General features: G+C 48.6%; 1 protein-coding gene across 1 annotated transcript in view; it reads right to left on the bottom strand.

The window, feature by feature from the left end:
• UNC13A (unc-13 homolog A) overlaps positions 1-18886 on the bottom strand; it is a 70083-nt gene that overhangs the window by 35411 nt on the left and 15786 nt on the right. The window contains exons 10-14 of the mRNA XM_047774660.1: positions 17375-17410; positions 12338-12545; positions 5139-5666; positions 4520-4628; positions 2698-2744 (exon numbers count right to left, since the gene is read on the bottom strand). Of these exons, the coding sequence (XP_047630616.1) occupies positions 2698-2744; positions 4520-4628; positions 5139-5666; positions 12338-12545; positions 17375-17410 (928 nt within the window). The remainder of the gene's footprint in view (positions 1-2697; positions 2745-4519; positions 4629-5138; positions 5667-12337; positions 12546-17374; positions 17411-18886) is intronic.

The raw sequence follows: 18886 nt of genomic DNA, 5'->3' as shown, positions 1-18886 counted from the left end.
AACCTGCAACCTCATCGTTCCTAGTCGGATTTGTTAACTACTGAGGCACATTGGAAACTCCTGTAGGGACTCTTTTTTTTTTTTTTCCCTGCTTTTTAGGGCCACACCCGCGTCATATGGAGGTTCCCAGGCTAGGGGTCAAATTGGAGCTGTAGCTGCCGACCTGTGCCACAGCCACAGTGATGCAGGATCCGAGCAGCATCTGCGACCTACACCACAGCTACAGCAACACTGGATCCTTAACCCACTGAGCAAGGCCAGGGATTGAACCTGCTTCCTCATGGATGCTAGTCAGATTCGTTAACTGCTGAGCCAGGATAGGAACTCCCTGTAGTGACTGTTTTTTACAGTTCAACAAATATCAAGGATGGCCAACAGCTACCAGAAGCTAGAAAGGCAAGGAAGGATTTTTCCCCTACAGATGTCAAAAGAGTGTGGCTCTGCCGACCTCTTAGTTTTGGATGTCTGACCTCCAAGAACTGTGAGAGGATACATTGTTTTGTTTTATGGCTGCACCCTTGGTATATGAAAGTTCGGGGACCAGGGACTGAATCTGAGCTGCAGCTATGACTTACGCCATAGATGCAGCAATGCCAGATCCTTTAACCCACTGCCAGGGATTGGACCCCCTCCTCCATAGCAACCCGAGTCACTGCAGTGGGATTCTTAATCCACTTCACCACAGCAGGAATCCCATATTTTTGTTGTTTTAAGGCCCCTCCCTTTTTGTGGTAGTTTGTTACTCAGCTCTAAGAAACAGACACTGGGCCTCAGCTTCCTTGTCTAGAAAAAGGGGAGATGCTGCAATTGCCCACATTTAATGAAAATTTGAATTAAGGCAAATCTAAATAATATACTAAAATATCAATGAAATCTTTCTTTATGCTCAAAATTGGAAATATATGTATTTCCAAATATATGTATTTTTAATGTCTATCCTGGGAGATCCCATTTTGGTTCAGTAGGTTAAGAACCCAACGTAGCCTCGGTTGAGTATGTGGGTTCAGTTCAATCTCTGGTCTTGCTCAGCAGGTTAAGAATATGGCACTGCTGTAGCTGTGGCATAGGCTGGCAGCAGCAACTCCGATTTGACCCCTAACCTGGGAACTTTTTGTGGCAGGTGTGGCCGTAAAAAGAAAATAAAAATTATTCTGGAAGGAGTGATTTCAAAGCCCATGGAAATTTGTGCTGTTGCCTCTTGGCAGCTTTGTCGTAGCTGGTGAATCAGAATGAGGGCTGCAGCAGATGCTGCAGTGGCCCGTCCACATCTTACTGAGAGGCGCACCCATCTTCAGGTGTGGCTCCTCTCCAGAAAGTTCTCATTGGCCAATGAGAGTGATGCCTGGCAGCCAATGACTCTGGACAAGCCCTGGGGCACTATTCATGCTCCAGTGGTCCCTGCAGGATCAGGCAGAGCCTGGGTAATTCCTGAACTATATCTCTGCTTGGCTACTTCCCCTGCCAGGTCCTGCCTGCCTCAGGTGTTTCCTGACATGCGCATAGGAGTTCTCATCTCAGATCCCACTTCCGCTCCCCACCTGGGACACTTGCCCACCTGGGAGTCACAGCTCCTGTCTCTGTGTGTCTCTGTTTGAGAAGGATGTACATGGGAAGGCAATCACTCTCTGGCTGCTATTTAAAACATTAGTGTAGTTTACAAATATTGTTTGCATCCTCTAACCTCACTATCCAAATCCCGAAAAAACACCCCTAAAAATTAGTAACTTAAGAAAATGGAGGAGTTCCCGTCGTGGCGCAGTGGTTAACGAATCCGACCAGGAACCATGAGGTTGCGGCTTCGGTCCCTGCCCTTGCTCAGTGGGTTAACGATCCGGCATTGCCGTGAGCTGTGGTGTAGGTTGCAGACTCGGCTCGGATCCCGCGTTGCTGTGGCTCTGGCGTAGGCCGGTGGCTACAGCTCCAATTCAACCCCTAGCCTGGGAACCTCCATATGCCGCGGGAGCGGCCCAAGAAATAGCAACAACAACAACAACAACAACAAAAGACCAAAAAAAATGGATATGACAAAATGCTCCTTATAGAACCAACAACTATCCCAGTTCCCGCTGTGGCACAACGGGATCGGCGGCATCTTGGGAGCGCTGGGATGCAGGTTCAATCCCAGCCTAGCACAGTGGGTAAAGGGTCTGGCATTGCTGCAGCTGTGACTTAGGTTGCAAAGGCAGCTCAGATCTGATCCCTGGCCCAGGAACTCCATATGCTGTGGGGTGGCAAAAATGAAAGAAAGAAAAGACTAATATCTGTTGTTAATAAAAGAGCCAGCAACTGTAGCAATAATCTGAGAAATGTAAAAGTAGTATCGAAGCAACAAATTCACTCCTGAAATTTTGCACAGGAAATGGGTATCTCCTTTATGTTATATTTATTTCTAGGGGGAAGTGGTCTTCAATTATATGAGTGGCTTGGGCTAGGCCTCTCAGGATTCAATTTTCCCATCTATAAAATAGGGGTGGTGGGTCCTCCATAGGTTTGTTGTGAGGGTTCAATATGTTACTATCTTTGGTTCCTGCTGGTCATGAAAGCCTCATGACAGTGGCTACATTATTCTCCCTTGTGCAATTGGTCCTCTGCTAAATGAAGTCTCTCTCCCTGCTCTTGCTAGGCTGAGGCTATGGTGTAAACCAGGCTTGGGCTCTGGGTTCAAAACTACTCCCCCCCACAAGATCTGTCACTTACCCGCCTTTGAACCACAAGGATTTGGACATCTCTCCTTCTCCCCGGGCCTGCAGGACAGACAGTCAGAGATGGTCAGTGTGGCTGCCCCTTCCCAGAGCAGCACAGGTGCCACACCCACAACCATCTCCCCTTTGGGATGGGAGTCAGGAGGCCTGGGTCCTAGTCCTCACTGTGTCCTTAGGGAGCTCACTGGCTTTCTTTGGGCCTCAGTTTGTCCATCTGTAAAGAAGAGAGGAGATACTCTCTGCCGCCAACTTCTGTCTCCTCGTCTGTCAAAATTGGGAATTTGTTAGCCTCATCTCCAACAAGAGCTCGTGCTCTGTAGTCCTGAGGTTCTCAGGAGCTGGGCCAACACTCATAATAACCCATTAGCCTCTAAATCCCCTCCACCCCCACCCCCTGGCCACCTTACCTGCTCATCTGATCTCATGCCTCAGGGCCTTTGCCTGAGCTGTGCCACCTGTTTGTATGCTCTCCCAGCCTCCATCTATCATTTAGGTCTCAGTGTAGACACAGATTCAATGCCCCCCACCATGCAACTAAAGGGTGATATAGTGGAGGTGGGAGGACAAGAAGAAGAGTCTGGCACTCTTTTCCAAAATGTTGAAGAATTTTGGACATCATTTCACTCTTAACTGTCACCTCCTCCTGGGAGTCTTCCTGATTGCCTTGGATTAGTTTTATGCTCCTTAGTTCTATGAAACCCAGAGATACCACTCACGTTTATTTTTCTTGTCATATCACTAGTTCTATCACAAAGGTAGCTGCTGTTTTTTCATTTGTTGATTTACTGAAAGTTATTCAACAGACTTTTTACTGTCTATTCTTTCCTACTGTTTGAGTTTAGAACCATGAGAATGTATTACTTAGTAATTCTATTGTACAATTAATAAGAAATTTGATTGGGAAATTTTGTGACTCCGAAATTGATTGTCGAAGACTTTGAGAGTCTGTTTAGGATCTCCTCCTGCCGGCCTCATCCCAGTTTGGAAGGTCACCCGGGTAATAACTCTACTCGACCCCCAGTCCAGAGCAGGCTGAATGAATGAAAGAGTAAATGAATGGCCTCCTTCCTGCTGCCCATCTGAACAGTCATTCTGACCCTGATGCTAATGCTACTTTTCACCTAATTACTTCTGCAATACTGAGCAGTCCTCAGACCTTTTCCCAACCCTGACACTAACACCCAGTGTAACCCCAAGCACTGACCTCTTCCCCTAACCTCAATTCTAACCCTGACCTCTGAACTTTGACTGCTGCCCTAATCTTGACCTATATCCCTATCCCTAATCTCTATCTCTGTCTGTGAACTTGGCCATAGCCATGACCTCAGCTAAATTTCAGCTCCAGATTCTCTATTCTTTCCCTACTCAGAAATCCTAGGCTGCCCTGGGGGAGGCTGGATTGGGCCTTGGTGGGGCCAGCTGGTTGCAGAAGACAGCAGGCAGGCATGGGTAGGGCCAGGGAAGAATCAGATTGGGCGGGAGCTGGGCCAGGAAAGCTGGGACTGTGACTGGGCAGGCATGGGTGGGGCTGAGGAAGGGTCAGGTTGCGCACAGAAGGTAGCAAGTTGGTGTGGGAGGAGCCATAGAAGAGCCAGATAAACGGAGGTCTGCTCCTACCATGTGGGTGGGGGAGTGGGCGTGGCCAGGCAGTGCATAGGCGTGGCATTGGCGGATGTGGGTAGGGGCAGAGAAAAGACCTCAGGGGTTTGGTGTTAAGGAGGAGTGGGGGAGATGGGCATGGCCAGCCTGGGCCATGGGTGGGGTGGGAAAGTGGGTGTGGCCAGGCTAGGTGTGATAGGACTGAGGCTTTCACTCACCTCCTGTAGCTGCAGTCGCACTTTGTTGAAGGCTCGTAGCCAGTTGGCCTTGGCCCTAGACATGGAATCCTGACCCTCCTGGATTTCCTCATCTTCTCGTGGCCTGAAACTGAGGCAAGGAGTTTCATGAGGCTTCATTCACGGCCAGCACTCACTCGACCCTCCACCCTCCTAGTGATGTTGGACCCTCCACAGCCTCCTTGGCTCTTCCAAGACATAAAGACCCACCCATGCCCCCTCTGATCAGCCTCAATAACTCTCCCAGCTTCTCACGTGCCCATCACCTCTCTGACACCCTAAGGTCCCCCTTCCACCTTCCTGGGCCTTCTGAAACTTTGCCATCCTATTTGCCCAGGATTCTTCTGATGCCTTTTTTGTAACCTCTCCAATCCTGGCAAGCCCTCCAGCCCCTCACAACCCCTAAGACTCCTTCATGATCTGCTTGACCCCCTCTGACCCCACTGAGCCTCTTCTGACCTCCTAGACCCATCTTGATCCCTTCAATAAGACCGTGACCCTGTGACAACCTCCCCGCCACATTCCCTGGGACCAAATTAACCCCATCATGACACCACTGACCCTGGGACATTGTGATGGCCCCTCAGCCCCTTCCCATTACCTCTCCTCAGCCTTGGGGGGCTCTGGCTCAAGCTCCTGCTCAGTTGTAGGCACCTCCTCAGGCAAGGCTGGCTCAGGGGCTGCCTTGGCCATGTCAGGGACCCCTGAGGGCACAGCTGAAGCCTTGTCCTTCTCTGGAGCAGCGGGTGGGAGGCTGACACGCTTGAATTCTTTGGGCTCAGCCACAGCCACCTCCTCCTGCTGGGTGTAGCCACGGATGTCATCTGGCACCTCCTCCTCTTCCTCTAGTTCTTCCTCATCCTCAGGCAGCTCCCCCTCCTCCTCCTCCAGGAAGTCCTCCAGGTCCTCATCCAGCTCCTCATCCAGCTCATCTTCATCCTGGTCCCAGCGCGGCGAGTCCTTGTGGTAGCTGACTGAGCTGTGGCAGGAGTGGTAGGAGTCCCGGTCCCGCTCATCCTCCAGCTCAGAGCCCTGCAGGCTCTGCTCGTCTGGGTCAAAGTCCTCACTCAGCTGTGAGCTGCCTTGGCTCAGCTCTCCTGAGGAGGCATAATGGCTGCTACCTGTGGGGCTGAAGGGACAGGCTGGGGCTCAGGAGCTGGAGCACAAGGCCACTGCCCCTTCCCGTCCTGGTTGCACAGATTCCATCCTTCAATCGTTCCCTGGATTGGTCATTCCCCAGATTCCCAGCATTGGTGGAGCACTGCTGGGTACCAGGAAAGCACAGCCATGAATAAAAGAGACCTCTCCCCCCCCAAAAAAAAATCCCTGTTCTGGAATTCCTGCTATGGCATAGTGCATTAAAAGTCTGACTACAGTGGCTCAGTGGCTGCGGAGGTTCAGGTTTGATCCTTGGCCTGATGCAGTGGGTTAAAGGATCTGGCATTGCTGCAGCTGTGGCTTGGATTTAGTCCCTGGCCCAGGAATTCCCATATGTTGCAGATGTGGCCATTAAAAAAAAAAATCCCTGTTCTTGGGGCATTTACCCTTTCCAGCGACAGGCAAGAAAACCAGATCGATGACCCATTGGTGATCTACTGTGCGCCACTCCTGTCCATTCATTGTTGAGGCTGCAAATGCTTCACCCACATGTTGGGGACCCTAAATCAGTGTCCCTGCTACAGTCCCCTTGGAGACCTAGTGCTTCCAAAATTTAAGCAGAGCTTCACCTTGGCTCTTGATGTGCCCTGTCACCCCCATCTCAACCAGGTCCTCCCTCTGCTGAGCCCCCTCCGTTCACCAGGGACCAGGGCCTCCCTGCCTTCACCCTTTGCCCCAGCTGATCCTGCAGTGGATCCCCTCAGCTCCACCTTACAAACATATGTAAAGCACATCCATTTCCTTGAACCCTGGGCCCCACCCTAGTCAGGGCTCTGCCATCTCCACTAGATGCTGCCCCAAAGTCCGTATCTCTCCTGGATGGTACTTTTTCCCCTGGCAGCTGCAAAAGGGCTTATTGGAATCATAAAGCCAATCACAGACCTCCCCGTTCCAAATCCTATGACAGCTCCCTCAAAACAAAGCTATACACTGCACCCCTGTGTGGTCCAAACCCTCCAACCTCCCCACTCCCATCTCTGTCCATCCTCCCTTTTCTCTCTGCTCCAGCCACATTGGCATCCTCACCATCTCTCCAACACCCTAAATTGTACCCACCTCTGGGCCTTTGCATTGTACACAAGTGTTCCTCTGCCAGGAACTTTCTTCCTTACCTGCTTTACCCAGAAAAGTCCTTTGGTGCCTACTGAAACAGCGCTTCTTTGAGCGAGTCTCTCCCACCCTCTGGCTACCCCTAACCCCCTTTTATGCACCCTGGATCGCCCTCAACATGACCAGGAAGAAATATCTATCTCTGCCTGAAGGCAGGCAGCAGGACACATGGGCCACCTCTTGTCCCTCTTCTCAACACTCATTCAGTCACTCAACAAACAGCATTCCTTGTCTTGAATACTTCCTTCACTCTCTGTGACTGGGGCCCTCGTCCCTCACCAGCCCCTGAGATGCTGTAGGAATCAAACAGGGGTTTTTCCCTCTAGTCCTTGCTTGCTAAGTTACATGTATGCTTGGTTGCTTTTTAGTGCCTGTCCTTATAGACTGTGACGATGGAAGATCAGCAAGTATTATTTGGCTGGAAAGGACTCCGAGGCCCCTATGCTAGTAAATACCGCTGAAGTACACCCCAGTACATCCTCGGATCCCAGGAGGGGGCGGGGGGGGCAGCCTAGGACTGGGACTTCCCACACGAGCCTGGATGTGTCCATCCGTGACCTTGGGCACCATGTAAACAGCCCCAGGTGGCAAGATGGTGGGAAGCGGTGGTCACTAAGATTCCTCTAATCCCAGATCTCATATTCTGGGTCCAACAGTTCTGACCCCAGACGCCTCCCCTCCATGTCCTTGAGTCAGTCACCAAGGGCCTCTGGGCATGATCTGGCCCTGACTACCTCTCCAGCCTTTAGCTGAGCTGTTTTCTCTGCCTGGAATTCCTCTCCTCAGACTCCACATTTATATATCAAGGACTGGCTCCCAGCACCCTCCTCCAGGAAGTCCTCCCTGCCCTTCCCCATTGCAGGGTTGTCCAGGTGTGTTCCTTCCTCCAGCCAAGCCCAGACCTGCAGGATGGAATGTCTGCGTCCAGCTCTGGCTCCCCCGCCTCTGGGGGTCCAGCACCAAAGAGCACAGGGCAGCAAGGCAAGGATGTCTGGGACAATGGCTTGAGTCACTCTCAGGGGAACTCGGGCAATTTCTACCTCTGTCTCCCCTCCCTACCCGTAAAACCTGTCTGTGGTGAGAGTGGAGGGGGCTCCTCGTTTTCCACTCCCCCATTCTATCTCAGGAATGCTTACAATAGACAGACTCCCCCTGGGGCAGGAGGACACACCAGAGGCCAGAGATGGATAAGGAGTGGCCAACACAAACAAGATAGGAGCCCAATCTGGGACCAGCTCTTGGACACACTGCTCTGAGATCCAGGCAACTTGCTCCCACTCTTTGAGCCTCAGTTTCCCTATCCGTAAGACGGGTACTCTTCTGCTTTTCTTCCTCTAAGAGAAGACTTTTCCATCTTTTAAAAGAGTTAATCTTGGAGATCCTGTTGTGGCACAGTGGAAACTAGTATCCATCAGATGGGGGTTTGATCCCTGGCCTCACTCAGTGGGTTAAGGATCCAGCATTCCCATGAGCTGCAGTACAGGTTACAGATGCAGCTGGGATCCAGCATTGCTGTGGCTGTGGCATAGGCTGGCATCTGTAGCTCCAATTCAACCCCTAGCCTAGGAACTTCCGTATGCCAAAGGTGCGGCCCTCCAAAGGAAAAAAAAAAAAGAGTTAATCTTTTATTAATACTTGATATCTCATTGTCCTTTCAGTTGTTTCCAACACATGGTAACTTTGTTTCAATAATCACTTAAGTCCCAGTCAGCTGAAATGTGCAAATGAATGATGTACAAATTGTAGAGGTTGCAAAAATTTTAGGAGAAGCTGTTAAAGAGATGGGAGTGCTTCTGAAGATATTTTGAATAAGGAAGTCATGAATACAAAGGAAGGGAATCTAGTTCTTTGTTTTCTAGATGGTTCAAGCACAAAGGATTTGAATGAAGAATGCTAGTCCAGACTAAGACTAATTCTATTCCCACCTATGCCACTAAATGTTTTACCTTGAGTACGTCATTTCAATTCCTTGGACCTAAAAAATAAAGAAGCTAGACTAAATGCTCAATCTTTTAAAAAATTTCTTCTAAAACATTCCATCTATGAGTTCCCATCGTGGTGCAGCAGAAACAAATCCGACTAGGAACCATGAGGTTGCGGATTCAATCCCTGGCCTCACTCAGTGGGTTGGGGATCCAGGGTTGCCAGGAGCTGTGGTGTGGGTCACAGATGCGTCTCGGATCCTGCGTTGCTGTGGCTGTGGTATAGGCCAGAAGCTGTACCTCGGATTAGACCCCTAGCCGGGGAACCTCCATATGCTGCGAGTGTGGCCCTAAAAAGCAAAAATAACCCCATTATATTGGATTATTGCTTATATGCATTATATTTATATGCATTATATTGGATATATTGTTTATACGCAAAAAACATTATATTGGATGATGTTAAAGACTGAGTAGAGGAGTTCCCGTCGAGGCGCAGTGGTTAACGAATCCAACTAGGAACCATGAAGTTATGGGTTCAGTCCCTGCCCTTGCTCAGTGGGTTAAGGATCCGGTGTTGCCATGAGCTGTGGTGTAGGTTGCTGACGTGGCTTGGATCCCGAGTTGCTGTGGCTCTGGTATAGGCCGGTGGCTACAGCTCCGATTCGACCCTGCCTGGGAACCCCCATATGCCGCGGGAGCGGCCCAAGAAATAGCAAAAAGACAAAAAGACAAAAAAAAAAGAAAAAAAGACTGAGTAGAAAGCCTATGAAGGTTTGCTTCAAACTGTGTTTTACTCTGCAGGGTTGTCTAGTAGAAATTCTAGCAAATGGAAATGTTTTGTGTCCTCACCGTCCAACACTCTAGCCACTAGCCACAGGCGCATGGCTCTTGAGCACTCGAAAGGTGTCCAGTGCAGTAAGTGCTCAATAAACCATCATTCTTTTTCTTGCTTATAGACTAGATATAGCAGCCCAGGATCAGGGTGAGGTAAGTGAGGCTGAGTCCTGCAAGTGCAAGGTCAGATCCTGTCTTTCCTTAAAATTTTATATTTTACTCAGCATACATTTTTAGAAAATTTCATTGAAGAATAACTTGCATACAACAAAATCCACTCTTATGAAAGTACATTTTGGCGAATTTTTTTTCATGGATTTTTTTGGGGAGAGGGGCATTCGTTTTGATTTTTTTTTTTTTCTTTTAGGGCCGCATCGATGGCACATGGAAGTTCCCAGGCTAGGGGTCGAATTGGGGCTGCAGCTGCTGGCCAACACCACAGCCATCGCAACACCAGATCCCACTGAGTGAGGTCAGGGATTGATCCTGTGTCCTCATGGATATTAGTTGGGTTCATTACTGCTGAGCCATGACAGGAATTCCTGTTTTGATTTTTTAAAAATATTGCATTAGGAGTTTCTGCTGTGGCATAATGGGATAGGAATCTGACTGCAGCACCTCAGTCATTGCAGAGGTGCGGGTTCGATCCCCAGCTGGGTGCAGTGGGTTAAAGGATCCAGCGTTGCTGCAGCTGTGGCTCAGATTCAGTCCTTGGCCTCGGAAACTTAAATATGCTACAGGCGTGGCCATAAAAAAAATTGCATGGATATATTATTTCTAATGATGACTGAGGTTTTTGCCCCCCCCCCCTTTTGTGTGTGTGTTTTCAGGGCCACACCCGGGGCATATAGAGGTTTCCAGGCTAGGGATCAAATTGGAGCTGAAGCTACTGGCCTACACCACAGCTCATGGCAACACTAGATCCTTAACCCACTGAGCAAGGCCAGGTATCGAACCCGTGTCCTCATGGATAATAGTCAGGTTTGTTAACTGCTGAGCCATGAAAGGAACTCTGTTTTGGGCCCCTTTTAAGTTTTGTACTTGAGACAACTTCAAGTGTACCACACTCGCCCTAGCCTAGTCCTGGATGTAGTTACAGTTATTAGTGTGAGACAGTGTGAGACCCTGGTGTTTGTGTGAACTGAGCCTAATATCTTAAAGAGATTATGGGGGTCATATTAATAGAAGTATAGTTTCAAAAACAGGGGAGTAAAGAGCACTCAAAATTTCCTTCCTGCCCATCCTTTAATGAAGGAAATGTACTCTTTAGGGAGCAAATATTTTGGAAGAAGATCCATGACCAGAAATCCCCCAAGGGGATTTCTGCCACCCAGTGCCCAGTGGGTTCACCATTAACACTAGTCCTTATGACAACTGACCAACTGTGTGACCTCAGGCAAGTTTCTAAACCCCCTGTGCCTTGATTCCCCATTCTGTCAAATGGAACCAATTATAATCCCAGTGAAAGGATGAAATGAGATGAAGGGAAGGGCCTGGACCAGAGCTGGGCACATAGCTCCAAATACCATTATTCGTGCTATTTACCTAATAGTCACTATGTGGCACTTTGGGGCACCACCTTAAGTGCTTTACCTATATTCAACCTTTTATTTTATTTTATTTTATTTATTCTATTTTATTTTATTTTATTTTATTTTATTTTATTTTATTTACTTTTGGCCATGCCTGCAGCATGTGGAAGTTCCTGGGCCAGGGATCATTACAAGCCACAGCAGTAATCTGAGCCACAGCAGTGACAATGCCGGGTCCTTAAGTGCTAGTCCCCCAGGCAACTCCATTCAACCTTTTTAATATTGTGTTCGCTATTGTTCTGTTGAGAAACCAGGACTGTGGGCATCAGGTCAGTGAGGAGGGGCAGCAGGCACGAATTTCAGTCTGATGGGCTCAAGGACCAACATATTGCACCCATGCAAGCCAGGGGACCCACTTATGGAGTAGGTCTAGGGACAGCCTACTTTCAAAAGAGCAGTGATGATGGCCAGACTGATCAGGGCTGGATCTCGGGTCACTGTGCCCATGCTTGCCAGTCAGGAACACAGTGTCAGGGGCCACCAGAAGGGCTGGGTAGGACCATGAGCCAGCTGCAGGCTGGGAGTCTTTCCCAACATCACTATGCTTCACCTCCCCCACCCCATTAATGCTCATCTCTCCCTCCACCCACCCACCCCCTCCCCAATTAGAGAATACACAGGGAACATGGACTTTTCAAAAGAGTGCCAATGAGCCCCCATATTTCAGGGGAACCTCTTAGGGGCTTCTTTTTTTTAGGGCTACTACCGCAGCAAATGGAAGTTCCCAGTCTAGGGGTTGAATTGGAGCCGCAGCTGCCTACACCACAGCCTCAGCAATGCAGGATCTGAGTCATGTCTGAGACCTACAGCACAGCTCATGGCAATGCTGGATCCTTAACCCACTGAGCAAGGCGAACCTGTGTCCTCGTCGATACTAGTCAGGTTTGTTACCACTGCACCATCATGGGAACTCTCTTAAGGGCTTCTTGACTTCCTTCTCTTCCTTCAGCTAAAGCAGACCCCCTTTCATCAAGCTTGCAGATTTGTCTCCCAAGATTTTGGGTAAAGAAAAGGTTCTACTGCTTACCAGAAAGTATGGATGTTGCTTTTGTAGACCCCACTTTCCTCTGCCCCTAGCTCCCTCCAGCTCCCTACTTCTCCCTCTACTCCAGGAGATGAGCCAGATACACACACACACGAACACGCACACACACACACCCCCTCCCCTCCACAGTAACTACCTGAGGGCACGAGGTTCGGAGAACTCCTCATAACTGTGCATGGAGTCACTGTAGGATTCCCGGGAACCCAGGGGTGGTGGGCGGACAGAATATTGGTGGACCGAGGCATTGGGCTGGGATGTAGTATAATAGGGTGGTGGGATGCTGTTGCTTGTCTCACTGCGGTAGTCACTGTCACGATCATCCACTGCACTGTCAGGGTCATCGTCTGGAAGAGAGAGGAGGTGAGGGGAAAGAGTGTAGAGGGGAGGGAGAGAGAGCACCCAATGGAGGCCAACACAGTCTCTCAGACTTAGGGGATCTTCACTAGCTGCTAACCCAAGAAGAGGAATCTACCAGTATGAATGAAAGATCTTGGGTCATGTTAATAGAGGTATAGGCTTTAGAATAAGGGAGGTGAAAACACTGCTTTGCTGTATGTGGGTCAAACTGGACCTAGAGTCTGCGGTCCAGGGTGGGTTCTAAAATTCAAAGAGGACAGGGACAAATTGGAAGATGTCTTTCAGCTCAAATGTGAGAATGGACTTTACTAAGGTCCAGGCTCTCTGAAAACACATGGGTTTTTCCATCAGGCAGTGAGCGTGCCATAACAGGAGTCACACAAACACTTGGGGAAGTTGGAGGGAGATCAAGAGCACAAGGTAGAACATAAATGCCCTTTAACCCTCAGAAATGTCTTGATATCTGAGGATGGGGACCACAAACCTGAACTCACAGCAAAGTACTGTCTACCTCAAAAAGATTAAATTCTTAGGTTGGCAAGACCACCATGCAACCAGAATTTATCACTCAAATGGAGCAGGGCAGAGTTGCCAAACTTCAACGGTTTAATAGGAATTAAGGATATTTTGTTTTGGTTTGTTTTCCATAGTAACAGATTTTCTTTCTAGAGAAAATGGTCTCAAAGGATGTAAGACTGCGGTGGGAACAGGAGAGATTCAATGTATTTAGAAAGCAACAGTTGAGTTGAAAAGAAGTGAGTTGGCCCACCTTCCTAAAATTAACTTCCTGATTGAGGGCCCATGTACACTTGGCCATGGTATCAATTTGCTGGTGATTTTAACCACCAAGGAGGTGCCATGGACTTTGTGATTACACCTTTAAGTATTTTGGCCCCCCTCCCAGATAAACTTTTTTTGTTTTATTATTTTAACTTTTAAAAAAAGCTTTTTTGGTTTTTGTTTTTGTGCATGGTTTTTTTGTTTGTTTGTTTTTTGTTTTTTTGTCTTTTTAGGGCCGCACCCGCAGCATATGGAAGTTCCCAGGCTAGGGGTCAAATCTGAGCTGTAGCTGCCAGCCTACACCAATGCCAGATCTGAGCCACGTCTGTGACCTACCCCACAGCTCACAGCAATCCTGGATCCTCAACCCACTGATCAAGGCCAGGGCTCAAACCAACTATGGATAGTAGTTGGGTTTGTTACCACTGAGCCACCACAGGAACTCCAAAAAAAATGTTTTTTTTCTTTTTATGGCCACACCTATTGCATATGGAAGTTCCCAGGCCAGGGGTCAAATCGGAGCTGCAGCTGCTGGCCTGTGCCACAGCCACAGCAATGCTGGATCTGAGCCACATCTGCAACCTACACTGCAGCTTGCAGCAACAGTGGATTCTTAACACCCTGAGCAAGGCCAAGTATTGAACCTGCATCCTCACAGAGACAACGTCAGGTTCCTAACCTGCTGAGCCATGACCGGAATCCTATTTTAAATTTCAAATTCTGGAGTTCCCATCGTGGCGCAGTGGTTAACAAATCCGACTAGGAACCATGAGGTTGCGGGTTCGGTCCCTGCCCTTGCTCAGTGGGTTAACGATCCGGCATTGCCGTGAGCTGTGGTGTAGGTTGCAGACGCGGCTCGGATCCCGCGTTGCTGTGGCTCTGGCGTAGGCCGGTGGCTACAGCTCCGATTCAACCCCTAGCCTGGGAACCTCCATATGCCGCGGGAGCGGTCCAAGAAATAGCAACAACAACAACAATAACAACAACAACAAAAGACAAAAAATAAATAAATAAATAAAAATAATAAATTTCAAATTCTTTTTCCACTAGTAGATCCTATTCCTATATATTCAGAAACAGGTTAAAAATTTTAATATGGTAAACTGTTGAAAAATTAAATTCATACTTCACATAGAACTAGCTATTGGATTTATTCTCCAGTTGTCTTCAGAAAAACCTTAAATTCATTTTTAGCCAAAAAAGCTGGCCTTACCAAGCTGACACTGGCTTCCTGGTTTTTCATTTAACTTGAGCCACTATGACCTGCAAGCTTTTTATCCTGTCCCTGCCATATGACTGCTAGTTGATGTGCTGTGTGCTGAGTGTGCTAGCATTATAGGCACAAGCAGATGTAAATTTCGACGTTAGATTTGTGGGATTCACTGTGAAACTGTGATGCTCTAAAGGCCTGAAGCCTGAAACTCGAGACAATCTGTCGGTGTCATCAAATTGCCCCCTAACCAGCTTTTTTTTTCTTTTTTTTTTTTTTTGGCCACCCCCAAGACATGCAGAAGTTCCTAGGTCAGGGATCAAACCTGAGCCACAGCAGTGACAACGCCAGATCCTTAACACTCTAGGCCACCAGGGAACTCCTAACCAACTTGTTTTCTACCCAATTCTCTGGGTTTATAGTCTACCAATTTGCCCTCAATCAGACTGAGACGTTTCTAACCAAATCAGGGTGTGTGTTCACCAAATTATTTTTTTTCTGACAAATTATCTGTTTTAGAGGGGTAAATTTCTTTTTCTTTCTTTCTTTCTTTCTTTCTTTCTTTCTTTCTTTCTTTCTTTCTTTCTTTCTTTCTTTCTTTCTTTCTTTCTTTCTCTCTCCCTCTCTCTCTCTCTCTCTCTCTCTCTCTCTCTTTCTTCCTTTCTTCTTTTTTCTGTCTTTTTAGGACTGCACCTGTGGCATTTGGAGGTTCTCAGGATAGGGGTAGAATCAGAGCGCTATAGTCACCAGCCTACACCAGAGCCACAGCAATGCAGGATCCAAGCCGCATCTGTGACCTACACTACTGCTCATGGCAACACCGGATCCTTAACCCACTGAGCGAGGCCAGGGATGGAACCGGCATCCTCACAGATTCTAGTCAGATTGGTTTCCCCTGAGCCACAATGGAAACTCCACAAATTGCTTTCTATTGGATTCTTTCTGCTTTTGCCCAGGCTCTGCTCTTTACGAAATAGTTTTTGACCAAATTGCCTATTTCCTGATGAGGTATTTTCAGCCACTTTTATTTTGACAAAAAGGTCTGTTTGGGGCCCAATTGCCTTTGCTCTTCTTGACCCCATAATCAGCTTTTTGCTAAATTGGTTTTAATAAAATTGTTTTTTTATATTGCTTGTTTGTGGCAAACTGGTTGTGACCAAGCCTTCCGGTCTGCCAAATGCCTGTTTTGGCTGAATAGACTTCTGATTGACCTGGTTTTGACAAAATTATTTTTTTGCTTTGTTTTGTTTTTGGTTTTTGGTTTTTTGGGGTAGGTGGAAGCTCCCAGGCCAGTGACTGAACCTGAGCAACAGCAGCGGCTCAAGCTGCTGCAGTGACAACACCAGATCCTTAACCCATTACACCACAAGGAAACTCCTGAAAAATTGTTTTGGATCAAAGTACTGCTGACCCTTGAGTAGTGCAAGGGTTAAGAATGCCAACCCAGTCAAAAATCCATATGTATGGGGGAGTTCCCATTGTGGCTCAGCAGGTTAAGGACCAAATTAAATATCCATGAGGATGTGAGTTTAATCCCTGATCTCACTCTGTGGGTTAAGGATCCAGCACTGCAAGCTGAGGCAAAGGTCACAAATGCAGCCTGGATCTGGAGTTGCTGTGGCTGTGGTGTAGACCGGCAGCTGCAGCTTGATTCAGCCCCTAGCCTGGGAACTTCCATTTGCCACAGGTGAGGCCGTAAAAAGAAAAAAAAAATCCGTGTGTAACTTTATAGTTGGCCCTCCACATACACAATTTGCATCCAGGGATTCAACCAACTAGGGATTGTATAGCCCTGTGGTATTATTTATTAAAAATAATCCACATAGGCAATCCCGCTGTTGCACAAAGGAATTGGTGGCATCTCTGGAGTGCTGGGATGCAGGTTCTATCCCCAGCACAGTGGGTTAAGGATCCAGAGTTACCGCAGATGTGGTGTAGGTCACAACTGTGTCTTGGATCTGATCCCTGGCCCAGGTACTCCATATGCCGGTAGGCAGCCAAAAAAGAAAAAATGAAAAAAGAATAATCCACATATAAGTGGACCCGTACAGTTCAAACCTATGTTGTTGAAGGGTCAACTGTATTTGTGAACAAATTTCCTGATCTTGGAGGGAGGATGGAGTGGAGCTTGTCCAGGATACGAGGATGGGGTGGAGGAGCCCCTGGTTGGTGGAGTAGAGATTAGGAGGTAGATGGACCCTCAGTCTAGAGGATTGGATTTCTCTGAAAAGGGAGCTATTTCTTAGGGAGAAAGATGATCTTCCAGTTTGGGGAGGGGGTAGCTTGCTTCCTTCCCCTGGGGGCAAACTGGAGGAAGAGGATGGAGGGGAAATTGGAAACTGAGGTCCTGAGAGTGATATCTGCCTGGACGCCCTGCCCAGTTGCTCTGTCTGAGACCCTCTCTCCTCCCCAGCCACCAGGCTCTGAGTGACTTTGGGGCCCAGGTAGAGGAGGAGGAAGATGGGGAGACAAAAAGAGGAAGGAGTCACAGGAGAGGAGATGAGGTTATACATGGGGAACAGTGGGTGGGGGGATCACAGTGCCCAGGTGGAGACAGGCAGGTCTCCTGTCTAAATGCCCATCCCTCCCAGCTGAATCCCCTCCCACCCCCGCGGAGGTACCCACTCCCCACCAGACAGAGCAGGACCCTCAAAACAGATGTGAACGATCGGGAGCAGGAGGGCACAAGCAGGGTCTCGCTCATCCTCTGGCCCCAATGTGTCAGCCGCAGGCTCCCCACTTCTCTGAGCAGTGGCGTGGGGGCCTCAGGGTCGCCGAGGCACCCACCTCCCCGTGGCCTCCCAGAACATCAAGCTGAGTACTTACTCTGCTGTTCACCCCAGCCAAAATAATTCCAGTTGCCTACAAAGAGAAGGGGCAGAAATAATAAAAGGGAGCAGGCAGAGAGGGAGGCATGGGGAGGGGGGCTCCCCCTGTCCTCCTCATTCTCCCCATCTGCTCCTCCCACCCCAGGACTCCATCCCCTTCTGCCCTGAGTATCTTCCTCGAGGATCACTTTAACCACTTCTTATGACTTCACTCACCACCTTGGGAGGAAGGTGGGATATCCCCGTTTTGCGACAAGACCACAGGCTTCGCCAGAAAGGAAAAGATGGTATTTGGACCCAGGGTTTTCCGACTCCAAAGTCTTGGGTTAGCACTCCCCACTCCTTTTCCACCCCCACCCTGTCACCCAGATAATGAAAGAAACACTGAACTGGAAACCCTCAACTTTGAAACCCCCCAATATTGGGTAGGTTTTTATTTTGAATCATTCTTCTCATTTTTTAGGTGAAGAAACAGGGTTCAGAGAGGTAGTGTGAACAGCTTAAAGTCACACAGCCTGAGGGTCAGGACCAGGGAGAGAACCACATTTTCCCCCACCTTATCTCTAGCATCTGGCATCTCAGAAAAAACCCACTTGGAGCAGAATTCTGACTCCTTTGACACTTGGCTGCCTCCTTGATGAAATGATGGTGATAAAACAGTCCCAAGAGAACTCAGAGGTAAGTGCTGGGTAGTAAATGTTGGTCTCTGTTCTCAAACTGAACCCACTTCTTGCTTTAGGTCACCTGGCAGGTGCTCTTTGTCATCTGCTCCTGCCCCTATCTGGCCTGGCCCTGCTCCCATCACAGTCCTTCAATGACCCCATTCTCCAGAGGGGGGGTTTGTAATATCTTCTGAGCAGTGATGACCCCTCCCCCAGGCAGGGAAGTCAAGGGACTTTCTCCATATTACACCCCCAGTTAGTGTAGGAATGGGATCCTCCAACTTTAGTCCTCCAGCCTCTCCCTCCACCAGGCTCCATCATCATATGTCCTGGGCATGTTGGGGGCAGGGGCGGGAGGGTGGGGGGGATGACAGATACAGAGGAGACTGAGAGGGCAGGAAAGGAGGATGGGAAAGCAGATGGAAAAGGAGAAAGAGGTTGAAAGGTAGGGTGGGAGCAAAGTGTCATGAGTGGGAGTTTTTCCCTGAGATTTTTCATTTTCTCCTCACTTCAGAGGACTCGGAGAGCACTTTTAGGGGAAAGACACCTCCTAGACTTGTGGAGACCTGGTCTGGATGCATCTGAGTATCCAAAGGGCCAAGGAGGAGAAAAAAATCTTGAAAGGTCCGGCCTTGATGGAGGGGGCAGTAGGCAGAGGTGCATAGCGGCCATCATCATCGATGGATATATTGCAGTAGAAAGAGAAGAAAACTTGGAGTCCCTCAGACCTGGGTTCAAACCCTGCTCTGCTGCCTGCCAGGTATATGACCTTGCAAGTCACTTCTTTTCTTGTGCCTCAGTTTCTTTATCTAAGAAATGGGTGCCTATCATCATGAGTTGGCAGGATT

The sequence above is a fragment of the Phacochoerus africanus genome, chromosome 4 (genome assembly GCF_016906955.1).
Source record: "Phacochoerus africanus isolate WHEZ1 chromosome 4, ROS_Pafr_v1, whole genome shotgun sequence".
NCBI classification, from domain to species: domain Eukaryota; kingdom Metazoa; phylum Chordata; class Mammalia; order Artiodactyla; family Suidae; genus Phacochoerus; species Phacochoerus africanus.
This window is presented reverse-complemented; position numbering and strand designations above follow the sequence as displayed.